Below are 21,181 nucleotides of genomic sequence, written 5' to 3'. Positions count from 1 at the left end.
GTTGGAGCCTGGTTGGCTGGTTTAAATATTTTGGAAAGTTTGCACAACAGTCTATAGATGTTACACAGAAAAGTGTGGGGAAAAAACAATGAAAAGAAGATCTGTAGACAACAATTCTTTGGTGATGAGAGGAGAGGTCAAGAGAGAACTGCCAGATTAGTTTGATCAGACAGGAAGTCAACGGTAACACAAATAACCACTCTTTACAACCACAAGGAGCAGAAAAATCATTACACAACATGACAAACTTTGAGGTGGGTAAGCTTCAACAGCAGAAGACCCTATCAGGTTCCATTCCTGTCAGCTAAGAACAGACATTCAAGGCTATAGCGGGCATAAGCTCCCTGATTAACGGTAAGACTGGAAAATACACTGCCTGGTTCAATCTTCAGCTTTCCATTTTATTAAACCAGAGCCCACTGTAGCCTTATATTACTACGAATAAATAAGAATTAAAAGTCAGTGTTTTCTCTGAAACAATATGTCACACATTCAGACAACAAGAAGAAGAACAATAATAATATATTTAATTGCTGACCCTTTAGCACCACTAGATGTCGCACGTTGTCTGTCTAAAAATGCCTGAAAATATGGCATGTGGGAAAATCATTCGTTCATTTTCTACCGCTTATCCGAACTACCTCGGGTAACCGGGAGCCTATGCCTATCTCAGGCGTCATCGGGCACCAAGGCAGGATACACCCAGGATGGAGTGCCAACCCATCGCAGGGCACACACACACACAGGACAATTTTTCCAGAGGTGCCAATCAACCTACCGTGCATGTCTTTGGACCGGGGGAGGAAACGGGGGGGGAGAACATGCAAACTACACACACACACACACACACACACACACACACACACACACACACACACACACACACACAAGGCGGGAATCGAACCCCCAACCCTGGAGTGTGAGGCAAACGTGCTAACCACTAAGCCACCGTGCCCCCTGTGGGACAATCAGCAAAAACTAATTTGGAATTTTATACTACATTTACATTTCGTCATTTTCAATAATGAAACTAAAGTTAATAGTATATTCATGAATGAAAACATTCATTTCGCCAAATATGTTAATCTGTTAACTAGGCACTTGGCAAATGTACCAGCTGTTTATTTATTTTTTTGTTCTGTTTTATTTTACGAACATTTTTAAACAGACAATGTTATAATTTAAGTTCACGAGTAGATACAGTGTTGTAATTAACTACACTTATATTTCACTTTTCCTACTTTGCCAAGTAATACCTTTTCAATTAATCCATTGCTCCATAGAAACTAACTGATTTTGCTCCTAATGTTGGGAAGTTGGGAAAATCTGAGGTAAAGTTGAAATGGTGATTATACAAAATGAAAAGACATTTAATTCGAATTCATTAACAACAATCTAACCCGTTTTTTTTTCTTTTTGAAGATTTTTTTAAAAAGCGACGATATTCCGAGGATAAATTACAAACACCTTCCATAACACACAATTAGAGAACTACAGTATGTAGAGTGTAAAATCCTTTCTGTGGTGCCTTATTTATTGCACTTAGATTGGAAATAAGGAGCCACTGGGAGCATCAGTGCTGCATGCAGCTTAAACAGAGGCCATAAGACTAGAAGCACAGTGTGCTTAAACACATATAGCCCTAACAAAATGGATGTCTTGTGGAGATAAGCACAGCTGTATATTGGCTGGAATAATGTCCTAGATGTTGAATATATTTATGGCAATGTAAATGAAATATTATAGTGCAAATCTACAGCATACAAACTAAAATCAAAGCAGGAGAACGGCTCAAATTTCAGCTAGAACCCCCACTACGGAATCCTGCACATACCTAGACATACAATGGCTTCCTTGTATCAAGCAGGACACAAGCTTCCTTCACCAAGCTTCCAGTACACATTGGTGCACAGATCACTTCAGTACCAGGACTATGAGCTGCAGGTAAATGTGGAAACCGAGGTGGATTATAAGGGTTATCTCCGCTGGAAGGACGCGGTTATTTCTTTTGTGGGGATATAATTTGAGCTTGAAGAACTGTCTCCATGGATTTATATCGAAGATTCCACACATGGGATTGACAACGGAGAATCGGTTGATCCCATTTATTTGGATTATATCAGGTTTTATGCAAAACAGAAGAAGAAGAAGAAGAAGAAGAAGAAGAAGAAGAAGAAGCCCAGACTCAAAGCAGGTAATGCGGTGAACCTCTACAGAGGAACATGAGACTGTGCTAGACATTACAACTTAACTGCTTATTACTACTACTTAACTGGTCAAAATTCAGTGACTGATTGGGCATCTGTTTGATTAGAACCACACAATTTAAGAGTTTTAAAAAAGGTACAATTGTAAGACAATTCTGTTTCTGTTATTTCTCTTTAATCTTTCCTTCCAGTCAAAAGAACTGTAACAGGTGCAAGCTTTGCTTCATTAAAGTCCATTTGGGCACTTGGGGATGAGTCAAGACCACTTCTGACAAAAATTAGATCGACCACTTAACATGCTTTATTTCAGCACTCAAAATAATTAAAAACATCTCAAATTATTATACATATACAAAATAGGTACAGATCATCTTGTTTTAACCCCCTATTGTGTGTATGCTTCTCTCACTGGTTTTGGGGATCCCTATATCTCTTGCCATCTTTGAAAAGCCCTAGATAAAAACAAAACAAAACAAAACAAAAACTAAAAAAACAACAAATCCTGACAAAAAAAGTGGTAGAATGGAAGCACTGAAAGTAAACATGGGGATGTATTGTAAAGAAATCAGGACAACAACCAAAAAGTGTCAAAAGGTGTTTGGGAAAAATAAGACTCCACCTGCTTATTTCTACACTTGAAAAGACTATGTGCATCAAAGCTTAATTATATTTCCCTAACAAAGGCTCTGTTACAGAATTCGAAGCAAAGTCCTTTAGCAAGAGATGCATGTGTTATAACTGGACAACAAGAGAATGTGATTTTTAGCACCAAAGGTCCTGTGAGCAAGAGTGAAATAATACATTACTTTAGAAACTGCTCTAACACACCATACTAACAGGACCTCATGAAATAGCACCTTTTTCAGCTGCTTCTTTCTTTTGTTAAGCATACTTCTGTGTAAAATCCTAACCTGGTGTTAGTCAACACTGGGTAATGATATAGGTTTCTTTTCTGAGGTAGACATAAGATATCAAAACGAAGTTGAACCCCTGTCTCATATTAAATCTTTTCTGTCTGTGAACAATGATGGTTGTACCTGTTGATCACTTATTCTGATGGGTAGAACACAAAGACACTTAAATGTCATTTTACAGATTTATTCAACACCTGAACATGGTACAAAGCATTTGTTTTCTCTTTTTCATTGTCCTTCTGCAGTGGTAAAAAAGTCACCTGTATGTTTTTTCCTTTTTCCAGGGGGATTTTACACTTTACAAGTATATATTATTTTCTTGTGGCCAGTGAAACAAATCGGTCTTCTAAAGTGTCCTTGGTGTTGGTGGTGGTAAAATAGTGGTCCCGAAAAAAAGCTTGATAACACATAACCACTGTCTTCTGAAGCGTAGTTCTAAGCAAGTGGACCATTCGGACAGCCAAATCGAAGTCTAGGGTTTTTTTAATGCATAGAAAAGATTTTTAGAGAGATGACTGCTAGAAAAAACACACACACAACACACAAACAATTTCAAGTCCAGATTTCTTTTTTACAAGAAGCAGACTGGGCCAACTTCAATGCCAAATTCCTGATCAGGTGCACCAACGTCCATAGGAGCGATGTCAATAATGGGCAGCCGAGATGTTTTCGTTGTTTTGTAGTCGATGACTGTCTTGCCCCATGCACCAGTGTGCGACTGTAGGACATGAACAGAAACGTATAAGCATTGTGATGTGATGGACCATGAAAACAATAGTATATATATACATATACATATATATTTTTTTTACTTTTTTCAGTTCAGTCTGGCTTAATAAAGATTAGACTTAATCTGGGTCTCATATACATATAATGCATTTTTAAAAGTGGCATAATGATATACTAATTGTGTGTACTCCAAGTGGATTGTCAATCTGGGGTTTTATATTTAAATCTAATATTTTTGTGAATCCAGCCCAGACATATACAGGAACACGTTATAAATAATAATGTGGTCATGCAATGGATATAGACTTTGAAAATGACTTACCGTGCAGCCATCTTCAGTGACGCTGTATGTGAAGCGGCTGTTGCCTTCTGCTCTGATCTCAATCTCATTGGAGCCCTGGAGCAGCAGAGCCTTCTTAAGGTTGCCTGTGGCCTGGTCCATGTAGGCAATGCTGTTCTTGCAGTGATATGTAATGTTCTGGGAGGCCTCCGTGGACATAAGGCGCAGGAAGGTAAGTTGGATGTTAACATCCTCAGGCTTGGAGCCCTCACTGCCATACTCAAACTGAAGGGGAAAGAAGAGAGATAAAATAAGTTAGAGAACTTGCTGTATATTACTATGTACTGTATAAGACTTTTAAAAATAATGTACACATTAAGAGAATTCTCACCTGGAAGCCATCAGTCATAGCCTCTCCAAACCAGACATGTTTCTTCTCCTTGATGTTCTTGCTTGTGTACCAGCTCTTCTTGGGAATGTCAGCCTCTGATGGGTAGACGCAGGTCTCACCAGTCTCCATGTTGCAGTAAACCTTGATGGCATCCTGGTTGCAGCCCTGGTCAGGGTCAATCCAGTACTCACCTATTTTATAGAATAGAGGTTACAAAATGACATGCCAAGTTAAATAAAATAAGAACAGCAGGAGTATGTGTTTCATTACACATATACTTTTTCTGATTGAATTCCTCTGTGGCCTGTTTTCATTATACCAAGTCTGTGAAAGTCTTTCTACAGACCCAATATTAGATGAAATGAAAAAAAAAATGAAGACAATTTCTGTCACTATTTGGAAAAGAAATGCTAAGCTATGCATACCGCTCTTCCAGTCGGGGTGGCACATCTTCAGGTCACGGCAGGTGCGGGCAGGGTTCTTCTTGGTGCCATCGGGGCTGCGGATATTCTCAATCTGCTGGCTCAGGGACTTGAGGGTGGTGTCAACCTCCATGTCACGGTCACGCATCACATTGGCATCATCAGCGCGGTAGTGACGGAAAGGATCAGGGGCTTTCTCCTGGGGTGCAGCAATGAAGCCAATGTCGAATCCACCACCGGATGGTCCAGGAGGTCCAGGGGGTCCGGGAGGTCCAGGAGGTCCCTAAATCAAAGGATGGTGGAAAGAATGTTGTAAAATTGCTATCTTCTATGCTGGCTGAAAACTTCAAAATAAAGTTAAAAAGAAATGGCTGCTCACAGCTGGTCCAATTTCACCAGTGCGACCACGGGGTCCAGGAGGTCCAATGGGTCCAGGAAGTCCACTCATGCCATCCTTACCAGAGGTACCAGAGGCTCCAACAGGGCCCTATTATTATATGAAGTCATAAAATGAGGAAAAATCTGTATAATAAAATGTCAGTCTACTACATATGCAAAGTAAAAAAAACTCACTCTAGGTCCAGCAGGGCCAGAAGATCCAGCTGGTCCAGACTCTCCAGGTGGTCCCTATGGTAAAAAAATAAACCATTAATTAAACCAAAATAAAACACAGTTTCTGTGCAGAGCCACTGAATTTTCACATTTTTGATATTATGCACCGTTGAAGGTATATTTATTAAAAGTACTGGATCTTCCATCACGCAAATGGGTCATCACTTACGGGAGGTCCAGGTGGTCCCTGCATTCCAGTGAATCCTCTGTGTCCCTTCATGCCTCTTTCTCCAGCCTCTCCAGTCTCACCTTTGTCTCCACGAGCTCCAGCGGGTCCCTGCACAAAGAGATATATAAGCCTTGAAGTATTATGAACTGTGCTACTGAGCCATAGTTATTCAGATATCTGTGTGTTAACAACAGAATGGCTAAAATACAAACTTACAGCAGGGCCACGGGGGCCAGAAGGGCCAGCAGCACCAGCGGGACCAGCAGGACCCTAATGGAGTAAATTGACAAATGATGCTGAGTGAAGTCAGACACTGATTCACTGTGTACTGATTCAAGTGACACACTAGGTATCTTTACTTGACATTAGTTGTTATAAACACTTACAGACTCTCCACGATCACCAGTCTTTCCAGCAGGGCCAATAGGTCCAGGAGCTCCAGGGGGTCCGGGAGCACCAGGAGCACCAGCAGCACCAGTCTCACCACGGTCACCCTATGAAAGATAAAGTTGCGCAACAAAGGCAAATGACAGTCTGGAAAAATCTATGTTCTTATCATTTTGTGGTAACAGGACTGTATTACAGTTATGGTACTAAATGATAGTGCACTTCACCTTGGGACCAGCAGCGCCATCACGACCAGGAGAACCCTCATTACCAGGAGTTCCCTAATAATGAAATATTGGACATTTAATTATGCACGGTCTATAGATGGAAACAAACATCAACACACATTCCTAACTAAAGTCAAGATGGTGTTAGCCCATTCATAATATGCCTGCATGAATTAGGGGTGCCCACCTCACGACCAGGTTCGCCTGGAGGTCCAGCCAATCCTGGGGGTCCCATGGGTCCAGGGGGTCCACGCTCACCAGAGGGGCCACCAGGTCCCTGCTTACCAGGCTCTCCCTAGAACCAGACAAGAGCAAGTGCTGTATCAATGTCTTTGCAATTCCACAACATACTGAGTACTCTGATGAACCTATCCACTCTGATGGTGGATTTTTAGTATAGACAATAAGATAGGGTAAACTGATTTTTCTGTGTGTGCTCTGGTATGTTTTAAGAGTACAATCGGAATACTCACTGATGGTCCTGGGAGACCAGAGAAACCACGCTCTCCTTTCTGTCCAGGGAAACCAACAATACCACGCTGCCCAGCAAGACCTTGAGGTCCAGGAATACCAGCAGAGCCCTGTTAAGTAAAAACAATGCTGAAGAGAATCTGGTACCTGATAATGTCTGTGCTTAGTTAAAGATAATTTATTTCTTAAACAACATACATACAACATAAATACCAAAAATACTGCACTAGACATAAAACAGTCCCTTATTTATCTTGTAAGACTAAGGGTATTTTAGAGACAGTAAGAGAGACTTACAGTGGGACCCTCAGCTCCGGGAGGTCCTTTCTCACCAGGTGCACCAGGAGCACCAGGGGCACCAACCTCACCAGTGCGACCAGAAGGTCCAGTCTCACCACGAAGACCCTTTGCACCTTCCTTTCCGGGGACTCCAGGAGGTCCAGGTGGTCCAGCATTACCCTGGAAAGGAAATGGCAGTTGAAGGTGTAGTCAAGATATTGCACTGAAGCTACATTGGAGAGATGATTAGAGTATTTTGCTTTATAGCTATACTAAAGAACTTACAGCAGGGCCGGGAGGTCCAAGTCTTCCAGCAGCACCAGGGAAACCAGTAGCTCCCTTATCAAAATAAACAGAGATTAATTTGGATAATCAAAAATTCTGATCTTTAAACAATAATTAAGTAAATACTGAAGCCTTAGTATCAATTAAGAAAGTGATACTTACAGGAGGACCAGCAGGACCACGGGCACCTTTAGCACCAGTAGCACCAACTGGACCCTGTAAGGGAGAAATATTGTGTTTGCTGTATTACATACAGGGTGAAAACTTTACATTTTTATATAAAAAAAAAAAAGCTTTATAAGGTTATCAAACAAGATTATGATGTGCTTTGAATGTTGCTTGCACCTGAGGTCCAGGTGCACCTGTAGCTCCAGCAGGTCCAGGAGCACCAGCATCTCCCTTGGCACCAGTGTCTCCAGACTCTCCCTTAGCACCAGCCTGACCATCAGTACCCTACATGAGAAACATAGACATCTTAAGTGCAACCAGTTCAAAAGTAGCACATACATAAATAAATGATTTGAGTCTTAGAGCTCAACATGATTAGTCTAAAATGGATTTATTAGGTATAACTGGGCCAATGATAAGGTATGTCCAGGCATCTATGCTAAATAATAAATTAGTCTGATTGATTTGAAATTTACATATACTCACAGGTGGTCCAGCAAATCCGGCAGGTCCAGGAGCACCAGTCTCACCACGCTCTCCCTAGAAGTGGACACTAGTCACTAATGGGAACTAAGATAATAGGCAAACACTAGCAGTAAACACTAGCCATAAACATGTTCATGATGTGAAATAGCATAATTAATAATAACCAAATTATTACAAAAAGATTTGTATATTTTTGAAAGGAACTGATATTGCATATGTTATCCAAAAAAAGAAAAAAATTACTCACAGGAGGTCCACGGACACCAGTAGGTCCAAGAGGACCAGCAGCACCAGGCTCTCCCTTGGTAAAGGTAGACAAAACTCTGTTAGCCTCAAATATGTCAGGATATTTGGTGGTGAGTAATAATGGATAGCAGAAGAGAGACAGTGAAGGGACTTACCTTGTCACCCTGAGCACCAGCTGGTCCAGGAGGTCCAATGGGTCCAGTCAAACCACGAATGCCATCCTTACCAGGGGCACCATCAGTACCCTTGGCACCTTGGTCACCCTGTGTAAAAAGGCAATGTGACATCAGTGTTTGTCTGTTGCAATATTGTAATTGCACATTGCACATTGTAATTGATTATGTACAGACAAAAATGTTTAAAAATCAGACACACATTTTATACAATCTACCGACTCACACCATTATCAGTTTTACTGTGTAGAATGTTTTCAACAGTGCATCAATTGCGAGCAAGGACTGTTTTATAGTGAATAGTATGCCCCCATGCCTGTTTTAACGCTGCTAGATGGCTTGGCCATGTTTTGCCAATACCTTCCAAACATGTCTAATCAGATGTGATATGCTCACCTTCTTGGGGATCACAACTCTGATTTCTTTATTACCATATATTTTGTTGTAGTTTTCAGTTTCAGGCTCATTTTTGACAGGTTTGGCTTTCTTTATTTCCTCTCAGACTCCATAAAGATTTAGCGTTTGCAACCAAATCTTATCTTAGATACTCGTATATAATTTAGTGGACAACATGGCTTGATATAGTCCGTATGTTGCTTTTATAGTACGATAAAATTAGTTTACTAATTTTGTGTAATAATCAGTGTGATTTTTTACACACTGAAAATAATAAGGACAGTAACAAAACCATTGCATTGCAAAACATTACTTGAGGAAATTGATTGTAATACATTTATTGTAATACATTTACATTTAATCCAGTCAAAGCTAAAATCTCCATGAAACATGGTGGTACTTACTCTGTCTCCCTTAAGGCCTGGCAGACCAGCAGCACCACGGTCACCAGGCATACCCTGAAGACCAGGAGCACCTTGAGCACCAGGAGCACCAGGTGCACCAGGCTCTCCCTAAAGAAAGAGATACAGAAAGAAAATGGTCAACACTAGTAATGAGCTTAAACAAACTCTCTGCTCTGTATCAGCTCATTGCTGTACTTAACATTTAACCAGAGATTGCATTTCATTCACGTGACAATCAATTTGGATACTTAGCTCTCACCTTGGCACCATCGTTACCAGCTGAACCAGGAGAACCACGTGGGCCAGCAGGACCAGCAAGACCAGGGGCTCCACGCTCACCGGGGAATCCTCTATCACCCTGAGCAGAAAAAAGAGTGTGAGAATGTGAATCATTCTGAGGACTGAAGTTTTGAGTGTCATTAGGTCTGGTCTGTGTATTAGTTAATATCTTCTACAGTACTGAATACTTACTCTAGCTCCAGAAATTCCAGGGGCACCAGCTTCACCAGGCACTCCCTGTAATAAAAAGGATTATACTTGTATCACAAAAATCAATTTTGAAGTTTCTGGCTTACTATTTATTTCCAATTCTCCAGTGCTGGTTGCAATAATGGATAACTCATTATACGCTTGAGAAACAAAATCAATTCAGAATCTACTGTTGACACAATATGCAGGCTGAATATGTTTACTAGGAATTTAAAAGAAGCAGTAATTTTGGATTTTTGGCAAGATTCAGGTCAGTGTATAAACTCTCAACAAATAGTCATTAATTGCTATAATAATTCACTGTCTTAACTTTTTTCTAGTCTAAAAAGGCTTTAGCTTAATGGTACTTTATGATCCTGACCTGTTAGCATGAGGATGTTTTCTGGTGGAGACTAAAAAAACACATTTCTAAGACACTCTGGACAATGCTGGCAAAAGCTGTAAATATAAATGAACGTCTTACCTGCTCACCGGGCTTTCCAGGCTCACCAGTAGCACCCTGAGGTCCAGGCAGACCCTGTTAAAGGAAAAACAAAAATCAAAGTAATGATACTGTAAGAATCACTATACTTTTGGAGACTATGTGTTCTGTAAAGGGAAGTAAGCACTCACCTGGAATCCAGGTGAACCACTAGGTCCCTGCTCACCTCTCTCACCAGCAGGTCCCTACAGACAAAAAAGCAAAAAAACAAAAAAAAAAAAACAAATGTTTTTACAAAAGTGTTTTTGAAATTGAACTAGACCAGAGGATTTAAGAGCATGTGCTAATTGATATATATTGGGATTTATGAATAAATACTCACAGCAGGGCCAGGGGCACCAGGAGCACCAACATCACCGTCCTTACCGGAAGCACCCTACATATACATACATGACCACATAAGATAAGATCTTTCTTTTAAGATAGGATTTAAGATAAGAGTGAGAAAACAGCCATAAAATGTAATGGCTTTTTTTTCTTAAAATGTTATTATGTTGCAAAGAACAGACATTGACACTTACAGGGGCACCGATAGCACCCGCCACACCTCTCTCACCGGGCTTGCCAGCCTCACCCTGCAGAAGTTAAAAAAAGTTACCAAATTGTTTAAGCTATAATATTAATCCCAGTTAAGGTGATAGGATGAAATGTTGAAATACATACAGCAGAACCCTTAGGTCCAGGGAATCCCATCACACCAGGCTGACCTCTGCCTCCAACAGGGCCTGGGGGTCCAGGGCGTCCATCTTGTCCAGCTGGACCCTGCCAGAAATAAAACAGATATATGAGAGATACAATATGTGTATATGTATTTGAAATGTAAATGTGTATTTGGCTTCTAGCACTAGAATTTAACAGACTATACTTACTATGTCATCTATAAAGTTGAATGTAAAACATGAACTATTACTCAAGTACAGCAAAAGCTACATTAATGATTTTGCTATTTCAGTGGAATATTACCATTAGTACAGTTACGGATGTATAAGTTATTAAAACTAAATTAAATTGTGGGTAGTGTAGATAAAATTGAAGTGAAATGATGCATATTTGCTGTCAGTGATGGCTGCTGGGTAATGAAAAATGGAGTAGTAGTTACTTACAGCAGATCCCATCTTTCCGTCAGGTCCAGGGCTGCCAGGGCTACCAGTCATACCCTAGAAAGTAGATTTAAAGGTCAGGAAGAGATAAAGAAATACATTTTGTTTTTGAATTTAAGGGGATTTAACTTGAGATTAATTCGAATTAATAGAATGGACACTGTTTTTAAAATAGCTGCAGTTGCACGTGTCAATTATCAAGCATTTGCTATGTTCCTTTTTTACTAGGCAAAATTAATGTTACTATATAGGACAGCTTCCTGAAGAAAACAATTAATTTTTCCAGCAATCACCATGGTAGTATCCATTCTAATCTTTCTAGTTTTAAGATATAAGAAAAAACTCAAGAAACTGTTTCCTACCTTTGATCCAGGCATACCAGGCTCACCGTTGCGGCCAGGCTCACCACTGGCACCCTTAGGTCCAACAACTCCAGGGCCTCCACGCTCTCCAGGGCCACCCTATAATAATCGATAATGTGATTGATGAGTTCCATTTCACAGAAGAATACACTGTCAATAATTGTCTGAATTGTCCAGCTAAAATTTACCAAGAAATAATATTTTATATCTTACCTTGGGGCCTGCAGCTCCATCAGCACCAGGGAATCCACGGCCACCAGGAGCACCCTATGCAGAGAAGAAGAGATTGATCAAGCTTGTGTTATGCTCCGTTATATTTTCTTTGCAATGTGCGTACATAATCTGAACTAAACAAGTAAATGGCAGAAAAATTGATGGGAAATATATAGCTTGTTTACCAAATCAGAGAAACTGATGCGAAGAAATGGAAACATATATTAGAGCATATGGAAGAGCAGATGGTGAGACAGGTAGGATACATACACGCTCTCCAGGGGGTCCACGACCACCAATAGGACCGGGCTCACCACGGGCTCCTCTCTTGCCCTCCTCACCAGCGGGGCCAGGGGGACCTTGAATTCCAGGTGCACCCTGAGTAGTTATATAGAAGACAGAAATGCAAGTCAGACAATGCAACTGATGGAATCAGAGTTGGAAACTGTGATTGAATATTATCTTATACTACCCTGAGAAGCCTAACTGCATGCAATGCTAACTAAATACTGTTCATATTTGGCTTGGCAAAACTCATATTTAAAAGACTCATATTTAAATTAGGGAAATGGTGCAGTTGGGATGATGCACTTACAGTCTCTCCCTTGGCACCAGCATCTCCCTTGGCACCAGGAGCACCACCCTCACCCTGTAGCACAAGGCAAAAAGCATGTTAATTTTTAAACAAATGACTGCCCAGTTGGTTTACTACTATTGTAACCATTGACAATAAATCTTGTATAAATGTATATATATGTATTATATATAGAAGTATTATATATTTAATATGAATATATAAAAAAGGACTATATATATATATTTAAAAGGATTTGATGAATTGATAACATAAATATATACTTACAGTGTTACCTTTCTGACCAGCAGCACCAGGAGCTCCACTAGGTCCAGGAGGACCACGGGGTCCAGGGAAGCCAGGAGCACCAGCAATGCCAGCAGCACCCTGTAGAGAGCAGCAGAGAGTCAGTGAAATCTTTCTTTGCTTTGGTTAAAAATATCATAAAATATATCTAACAACAGATTGGCAAATATTATACATCATTAAATGCATGATACTTACAGGAGCACCCTTAGCACCAGGAGCACCATCAGCACCATTGTTGCCCTAGAGTAGAAGAAAACCAAAATGCTGGAATCACCGTGAAATCTACCTACTGCTGCAGCTTTGTAATGAATAATTTGCTGTCAAAATCAAGTTAGGAAGATCCACTCACAGCAGGTCCAGCAGCACCAGCAGGGCCAGGGCTACCAGGCTCACCACGAGCACCTTGGGGTCCCTCACCTCCACGAGCTCCCTGAGGACCAACCTCTCCCTGAAAGGTACACCGAAAACTGATTCATTTCATGCATCTTACATCAGGAGGTCAGTTTCACTATCCTGTTGTAAGACAGGAAGATGGCAATCATGAACCCAATTTTTTTGGGATCCATTGCTGTTTGGTGAGATACATAAATGATGAAATAAATGATACTGTCTGTGATATAGATAAAACCAATAGGACATATTTATCTGACTTCAAATGTCCTTAGTTAAGTCAAGCTTCGCCAATTTTCCTTATTTACCCTATTAACACAATGACACAGAATGACCTCTACTTTAATTAGGTTTAGCTCAGCAGACTTTATTTTTATGCAGGTGCACTTACTTTAGATCCAGGGCCACCAGGGAATCCGGGGGGACCAGCAGGGCCAGTTGGGCCCTAGAACAAATGATAAAAAGTATGTCAGGCCTCATATTTGATTTAATCTGCAACACTAATCTTTAAATAAAGTCAAAACCAAAGTATTAGCATGCAACACAATTTTTATTGTGGGTTAAAAATAAAAGTTGGCTACTCACAGGAGGACCAGCAGCTCCAGCAGCGCCATCGTTACCACGAGCACCCTGTGGAAAAGCACAGGTGTATTAAAAATACAAAGGATTTCAATCTTAATATAAAGAAAAGTCAAAAAAGACAATGTATCTGCTCATGAAAATATCAAGAATTACTCTTTCCTGATATGATAGACGGATGGGAAATGTTTACTTGTATGTTATCAGTATCTGAGAATTTTCACTTTGTGAACTGTGAACATCATTATAATTAATTTGCTACTAATATATTTCCCTTAGTTGAGTCTATAATATAGGTGGAGGTTTAGCAAACAAAACCTATGCTTTCTATACACAATTCCAGCACCTGATTTGTGAAATTAGGTGTTCTTATTTAATGCTTTATTCAAGTTTTAATTCCATACAATTTAAGGGATTTAAGGAGCACAGGCTTGGTCTAAAGAAGTGCAAGTTTTCACTGATGTGATATTCAAAGTCTTTAGTTCAGTGTGTGAAGTTACTTACAGCAGCACCATTAGCACCAGCACGGCCTCTCTCACCAGGAAGACCACGAGGACCCTGAGAAAAAAATCAGATAAACAGAGGTCAGGACGGAGCAGAGCCACAATATATAAACTTTCATCCTTTATTAATTATTAATGAGATTATGAATATGATGTTTTGAGATATTGGGGACACTCACCATAGCGCCAGGGGTTCCATTCTCTCCAGGTGCACCAGCCTCTCCCTGTGGGGCAAATCATGACATTATAAATCACTGCATAGTGTAATCTGCTTTGCCTAATGCAGTTATATAAAGAAATAGGAACGTGAAACAAACCTTAGGTCCAGCAGGGCCACTATCTCCCTTAGCTCCATCTAGACCACTGAAACCCTAAGATAAAGAAGATGAAAAGAAAGATTCAGGATAAGATGTTGCTGAGATCCACCAAGTTCAAGACAGTCCATGTTTACTGGCAATGAACACCCACTCTGTGTCCTTTGATTCCAGGAAGTCCGGGAGTTCCAGGAAATCCACGAGCACCCTGAGTAAGAAAGCAGACAAAATTGAGTGAGATCTGACAAAATTATGCCAAATGTTTATGTGCATTGTTAACAAAACCAAATTTAAATGCAGAGGTACTAACCTGTGGGCCAGCAGGACCACGGTCACCAGGGCGACCAGGTTTACCAGACTCACCCTACAGAACACATTAGGAGTGAATAAAAAACTGGAGGTGACAAAGAATTTGACCAAGACTGCAATCCATGTATACATGTTTTGAGTCACATTAGCTGACACTATTGCAGATACACTGTGCATACTGGATATGCACATAAGCTAATATTGTGAATATTCATTAGTAGTTGAGATGGTCTGAGCTACTCACATCTTCTCCGTTCTTTCCAGGAGGACCAGCTGGACCACGGGGACCCATTGCACCCTGCAGAAGAAAAGCAGAGCCAACCAGGTTAGCCATGTGTGTATGTGTGTCTATGTGTGGGTATGTACTTGAGAAAATTATAAGAGACAAAATTATAAGAACATTACTTAAACATTTGTGCCTCTGAACCATTGTTCATTTATTATTTTCTCATCTTTTTTTTATTATCAGGGAATGTGGTTATGTTTATGTTTGAGGGGTTATCCATGATGTATATTCAGACACTTACAGTAGCACCAGGCTCACCAGGCTCACCAGGAGGGCCAGTAAATCCTTGAGGTCCCTATAGTCAGAAACAAAGCACAAATGAAAATAAGCATCATATCTTTAATCTAAAGGGAGACTAAGGATCAATTAAAACAGGTCCAAAAATCAGTTAAATTCACTTCATTTACTTATAGCTTCACAGTAATCATAGGTAATGCTAGTAAAAAGATTTACTGCTAAACAGCTTCTGATAGCTGTTCTAGCACTAATATATTTATGCATTGCATTTAGAAAAATACAATAAAAAACATGATTCTTTTTAACGGACTGTATATATTGTGAATTAAAACAATGCTTACAGAAAGTCCAGGAGGTCCAGGGGGACCACGAGGGCCCATGGGTCCCTAAAAGACAGAGAAAAGATTGAAATGTAGCAGTGAAATGCTTTTATCATCCATCCATAATTTATATAACATTTGTTTAAAATAGCATGTGTATAATATTATGTCATGTCAAATTACAAATCACATGAGGGAAGGTGAGAAAATCTTGCTTCATTTGTAACTAATGTAGTTTAACTAATAAATACTGAAAATGTTTTATAGAAGTACCAGGAAATAAAATAAATTGTTGTAAAATTGCTATTGAACTGATTATCTAATGTTCAAGGTGGTGCATTCAGATTTACTGTAAAGGTAGTTTAACCGTAGTTGTGGAATAGGAGTACAATTTAGTATTTTACCTATTTTAAGAGAATTTAGTTGTGGCTCAACCTGATGATAGATGTTAGAAAAGGGAGACATAATAATTTATAGTGTTGTGGCTAGTCAAGCCGTTAGGATTTAAATTATGACTCTGGGATTATACTAAATGTATAAAGTTGTGATATATGGAATCCTTTGTAAGCTGTTTTGGTGTATGCATGTCTGATCTTACCATTGGGCCAGGAACGGCCATGGCAGCACCACCAGATTTCTCATCATAACCTCCAGACAGCTGAGGAGAAAAGTTCTGTGGAAAGTAAAAAAAGAAGCAGGGTTACAGGTGAGTAATTATACAGAGCCATTTTTGTATTACATAGAACTGTTGTGCTTAAGTATTAAAACCAGTTTGGCCAAATTAATGTCCTAATGGCTCATACTACAATGTCAAAGGAAGATGAGCACATGAGTATTAAAATGCATATCAAGGGTGCAAATAAGTTAAGAAAAAAACAGTAAAACCATCTCACAAAGAATTTAGTATTGATTTGACTCTTTTTCATAGTGTCCATGAAGGAATACTGCAAATGTCAGGTCTACCTACAGGGCGCTGTCCGTTCCAGTGGTGCTGAAATATATTTGTACTATGACCTGCTTATTTCTTTTGGCTTTCTCATGTTTTGATCTATGGCTCACCTTGGATTATACATCAACCTGACTGATCAGGAGTAACTAAGGGCATGATAAATTGCTTCTCTTTCTGTATGGTCTGTCTGGTGCTGTTCTTCTCAAGGTGTCTACTTACTCCGCCAAGGCCAGGAGGTCCAGGGGGGCCTGGAGGTCCAGGAAGTCCAGGCTGTCCAGGAATTCCGTCATTGCCGGGAGGACCAGGAAGACCCTGAAAGCAGAAGAGCAAATGAGAGAGGGTATGAGAAACAGAAGTTTTGGGTAAGAAATAGCTCTTGCCTTTTATTATGCTTACATTCTCTCTCATTCTCTCTCTCATTCTCTCTAATTGATTTTTGTATTTGTATTAACATCTGTTTTATTGCATATGGCATATATGCATATATACCATCTAAGTGTAGATGAATTGCATTCAGTCAATGGTCTGCTGCATGTTTACATTAAGAACAATTGTTATTTATAGTAATTATTCATTTAGTGCAAATAAATCCAAAGATAAAAGCCATGGATCTGTATTCCATCTGTGTTAAATATCTGCACAAAAACACATCTGTGGTGCATATTATCTTTAATTCTATCTAGAATTGTATGAATAACAACTAACCAATAGAATAGAACTGTGAGAAATAACTTGCTATAAGAATGCAGAATAAATACTGACAGTAAAATAAATCCATCTAGACATTATAAGCAAATATTATTGTAGTATTGTACAGTGTAAATAATACATAATATGCAAATTTTAATTTAGCATTGGAGATTTTACCATCTACAAATTTGACCAGCTACAGTGTATTACAGTTAACATAACATTACAGTTATTGTTGAAAAATCACAGACTGTCTGTATAAAATGTTTTTTTCTTCCCATATACATCTGAACAATATGTAAAGTGAAAAAACAATAAAGCTATACAACATTAGTCATGGTAAGAAGAAAAGAATCCTACCCTGTCACCCTTCTCACCAGGCTCACCCTTGGGTCCCTAATAAACAGCAAAGAAATAATATAAAATTAGCTATTTGTGTTTTTCACCACAATATGAAGAATAAATCTTATTTATACAAATATTTTGCAGCATTTCATGTGATTAATGCATCGTGATATGACTGCAATTTAAACTAGGCTAAAAAATAATGGGTAACAAACAAATGAGTAAATCAGTACAGATAACATTATTTAACATTATTTTAAATAGCTATAATAAAACAGATATTACCTCAACTCTGGGTTCTTGGAAATCTGGTAAATAAAAAAAATAAATAAAAATGGAATAATGATGTAAATGATTTATTTCTAAATACAATAACAGATGTTTTATCCTTAGTAAGCCCATGACCTTTAATAACTAATAATATGACTGTGACTCTGTATCCTGTATCATCCTCCCGGATTTACTAAGAGGCCAAAGATCCTGGTAAAAATGCGTAGTTTGGCCTAGGGATGGAACTGCACAAGCTCTAGTATAACAAGAGCAATAATATTTCATCTAGAAAATGGAATTATTTCTGAAATCCAGATGAATTTTTGGATAAACTCTAGTATGCTTTTCTCTGAAGCAAACAATATAAGGCCCTTGATGATAAACTATTAAAGTAAGTCACTGGTGCTTTGCCAAAAGCAAATTTCCCACCATAAAAAAATGGTGGCTAACATGAAACCACACCCCATTTTCAAAATAGTGCAATGTATTTCTGTCTTTTCATAATTAGGCTTTTGCAGAATATGCAGCAGTTATAAAATACTACAGTGTAGTCCAAATGCAATAAGATCCATATAATGTGCTCTATTTAGTTATATACCAAAAATGTGTAAATATATATAATGAAATGGGCATGGCTTTGGCGACTGTCATGGAATGATGAGCATGAGTCCATTTACATGAAATACATAAATTCCCTTCTCTGCAAGCTTAGAGTTTTCTGATGTATGGTTTGAAACTCAGAAGTTAGCCAGCATACCATCATCAGGGCAGACTGGGCAGCACTCATCAGGGGGAATCACTGGGTTGGCGCAGTCACTTGTGTCCTCGCAGATCACATCGTCACACATGACAGTGCCGCTGTCGCACACGCAAATCTGGCATGGCTCTGGTTTCCACACATCACGATCATTGTAGACCTGACCGTCTAGTGTGCAGCTGCTGCCTGTGCCTAAAGCAGAAGAAGAGAGACAATGTCAGTTTGTAGCCCCTCTATATAGTGTGGAAAATAATAATAATGAAAATAATAATTATAAGTTTGAATTATAAATAATAATAGTAATAATAATTATTACTGTTAGGCCACAATCTCATTAGTTTAATCTCATTAGAGAAAAAATATTTGCAAGCATTTGAATCATTTAAGTTTAAACAGTGATGTGGGAAATTTTATTTATTTATTTATTTATTTATTTATTTATTTTATTATTGTCCACGTATGTCCATGACTTGGGCTAAAAGGTTAAACCATCATGTCAGAATTTTGTATTATTTATTAGCCACCGTTGCATTTGGAAATATGCATACGTGTATACAACTGTGTGACTGTACGACACCAGGTGGCGCAACACCGTGTAAAAGTATACCCAAAAAAAAAGGGAAAAAAACTTCCACGTATTGTGGGTTTGAGTGACTATCAGAAAATAATTGAAAACTGTCAGCTTGGCAACGACTTGCGTTTTTTCCTTTGTGGAAAGTGTGCAGAGTCAACACATGTTTTACATTATCACAAAAAAAGTGGGGAGGGGGTGAAAAAGGTGGGGTTTCGGAAACAGCTGCCAAAATATTAAATTCCAAGCATAGCCACGTGGAGGCGCTGTTGGATTACGGGAACAGGACTCACCCTCACTTAAAAGTGACAAAGATCTCATAACTAACCCAACAATTCGATTAAAATTCTAATTAAGAGAATTAGATTTCGTCTCAAAATCACTCGCCAGCATTTTTAATTCCAGTTTTAGACAAAGTCACATACTTCTGCTCTCAAGAGTTTATTCAGCTTTATTCTACGCCATTCACTCCATCCACTGATCCAAAAATGAGATCATCACTTTTTCCACGAGAAAAAAAACACACACGCTTAAGGTATTTCATATAACTCAAGGGAGTGGAATTTGCTAAAATCACATCTCTTATAAATTTTATTTTTTGTTCCAAGCATGCTGTGTTCTAAATTTGGAGTATTTACACACACACACACACACACACACACACACACACACACACACACACACACACAAAGCATGTCAGAAAAAAGTATCAGGTTCTGTCATTTTCTCCTGCCCGTCTAAAGTTGAAGGTAATGTTAAGATGCAGATGTTAGAAGTTGTAGCTGCAGGGTGTAGATAGCACATGGGTGGGTGGAGGGACGCTTCTTCAAACCTGCACCAACTTGCCTCCACAGGCTCAAGCTCGCAAGCACGCAAAAAGGGGTCACTAGGGTCTAGTGCACCTCAAAACCTGGAACTTTTTCTCCACTACCATCACTTTCAAAATGAGCAGTTCACAACCACAAGAATGAGTAAACGCAACTGAACAAAGAGAACAACTTTACAAATCCAGAGGAGGCAATTTCCCTCTGGGGAATCTGCCTTCTCCATCCTGGTTATTCCCTCCGTTAAGACAGATACAGCAAAAAGAAAAAAAAAGAAGAAAGAAATACAAGAAAAAAGTTATACTCACGGTCGTCCTCCCCTTGCCCCCTTGCTAAAAGCACTGTTGCGCTGAGCAACAGCGCCAGCCGGATATCCACAAAGCTGAACATGTCTAAATATTAGACATGTAGACTCTTTGAGGTGAGGGAAGTTATCTTTTTTCTCCCGTTAGACTCCACTCATACACAGTAGGGTCCGGTCTTCTCTGATTCCAGTGCGGACCCCAGCAGAAACTCCCTACTGCCCAAGCAAACTTTTTGCTCAAGCTTTTATACTCCAAAGTTTTGGGGAGGTACCGGCCACACCAGATAACTCGGGCATGTTCCCATTTAACGGTGAAGAGGACCTCCTTCATCGGACTAAGGGGTTGTCTTAAACACGTTTTTTTAGCCCTAACATCTGAAGAAACTTGATCTTTTAAAGCAAGGTGAGAGTTAGCCAGCAAAAAAAAAATATATTTTTGGTACAGTTGGACAGAGTGGCATGTCATACGTATCTTTCAGCTTAAAGTTAGTGATGTACTGCAGAAACGAATGGAGGAGATTTGCAGGTATTTGCAGTACACAGATCTCAGTAGACATATTTGTATGACACGACTTTAATAGCAAGCCTTTACTGCTTAATGCACTTTTATTCTGCTACACCACTTACCAAATATATATACTGTGACTTGCACTATATATACGCTTTCATCTCTTGAAACTTTTTCTCTATGCAGATGTGTTTACTCGTGCTATATGCGCCATATGCAAAATAACTAGGCCTGTAAACAATTCAGTTAAA

The 21,181-nt window shown here is 39.3% G+C and overlaps 1 protein-coding gene across 1 annotated transcript; it reads right to left on the bottom strand.

The window, feature by feature from the left end:
* Positions 1–2,485: 2,485 nt before the first annotated feature.
* On the bottom strand, positions 2,486–20,645 carry col1a1a (collagen, type I, alpha 1a). The gene is made up of 51 exons (XM_060892738.1): positions 20,427–20,645; positions 18,724–18,915; positions 17,982–18,004; positions 17,712–17,747; positions 16,881–16,973; positions 16,311–16,385; positions 15,734–15,778; positions 15,397–15,450; positions 15,114–15,167; positions 14,871–14,924; positions 14,715–14,768; positions 14,564–14,617; positions 14,426–14,470; positions 14,248–14,301; positions 13,750–13,794; positions 13,556–13,609; positions 13,124–13,222; positions 12,970–13,014; positions 12,754–12,852; positions 12,487–12,540; positions 12,162–12,269; positions 11,892–11,945; positions 11,679–11,777; positions 11,320–11,373; positions 10,880–10,978; positions 10,738–10,791; positions 10,539–10,592; positions 10,348–10,401; positions 10,199–10,252; positions 9,718–9,762; positions 9,506–9,604; positions 9,247–9,354; positions 8,429–8,536; positions 8,275–8,328; positions 8,028–8,081; positions 7,719–7,826; positions 7,536–7,589; positions 7,374–7,427; positions 7,107–7,268; positions 6,812–6,919; positions 6,526–6,633; positions 6,339–6,392; positions 6,111–6,218; positions 5,941–5,994; positions 5,725–5,832; positions 5,517–5,570; positions 5,323–5,430; positions 4,947–5,226; positions 4,522–4,712; positions 4,173–4,415; positions 2,486–3,839 (listed from the first exon to the last, which is right to left on the bottom strand). Exons 1-51 carry the CDS (start codon positions 20,506–20,508, stop codon positions 3,693–3,695), a joined length of 4,350 nt encoding a protein of 1,449 aa, XP_060748721.1. The 5' UTR covers positions 20,509–20,645; the 3' UTR covers positions 2,486–3,692.
* Positions 20,646–21,181: the final 536 nt, after the last annotated feature.

The sequence above is a fragment of the Tachysurus vachellii genome, chromosome 18, assembly GCF_030014155.1.
Source record: "Tachysurus vachellii isolate PV-2020 chromosome 18, HZAU_Pvac_v1, whole genome shotgun sequence".
Taxonomy (NCBI): Eukaryota; Metazoa; Chordata; class Actinopteri; order Siluriformes; family Bagridae; genus Tachysurus; species Tachysurus vachellii.
This window is presented reverse-complemented; position numbering and strand designations above follow the sequence as displayed.

Coding starts and splice junctions, on each gene's coding strand:
- col1a1a (XM_060892738.1), bottom strand. CDS start 20,508: ATGTTCAGCTTTGTGGATATCCGGCTGGCGCTGTTGCTCAGCGCAACA. Junction 7,428..7,535: donor GTGGTCCTGCTGGTCCTCCT/GTAAGTATCACT, acceptor TATTTTGATAAG/GGAGCTACTGGTTTCCCTGG. Junction 5,995..6,110: donor CTGGTGATCGTGGAGAGTCT/GTAAGTGTTTAT, acceptor TTACTCCATTAG/GGTCCTGCTGGTCCCGCTGG.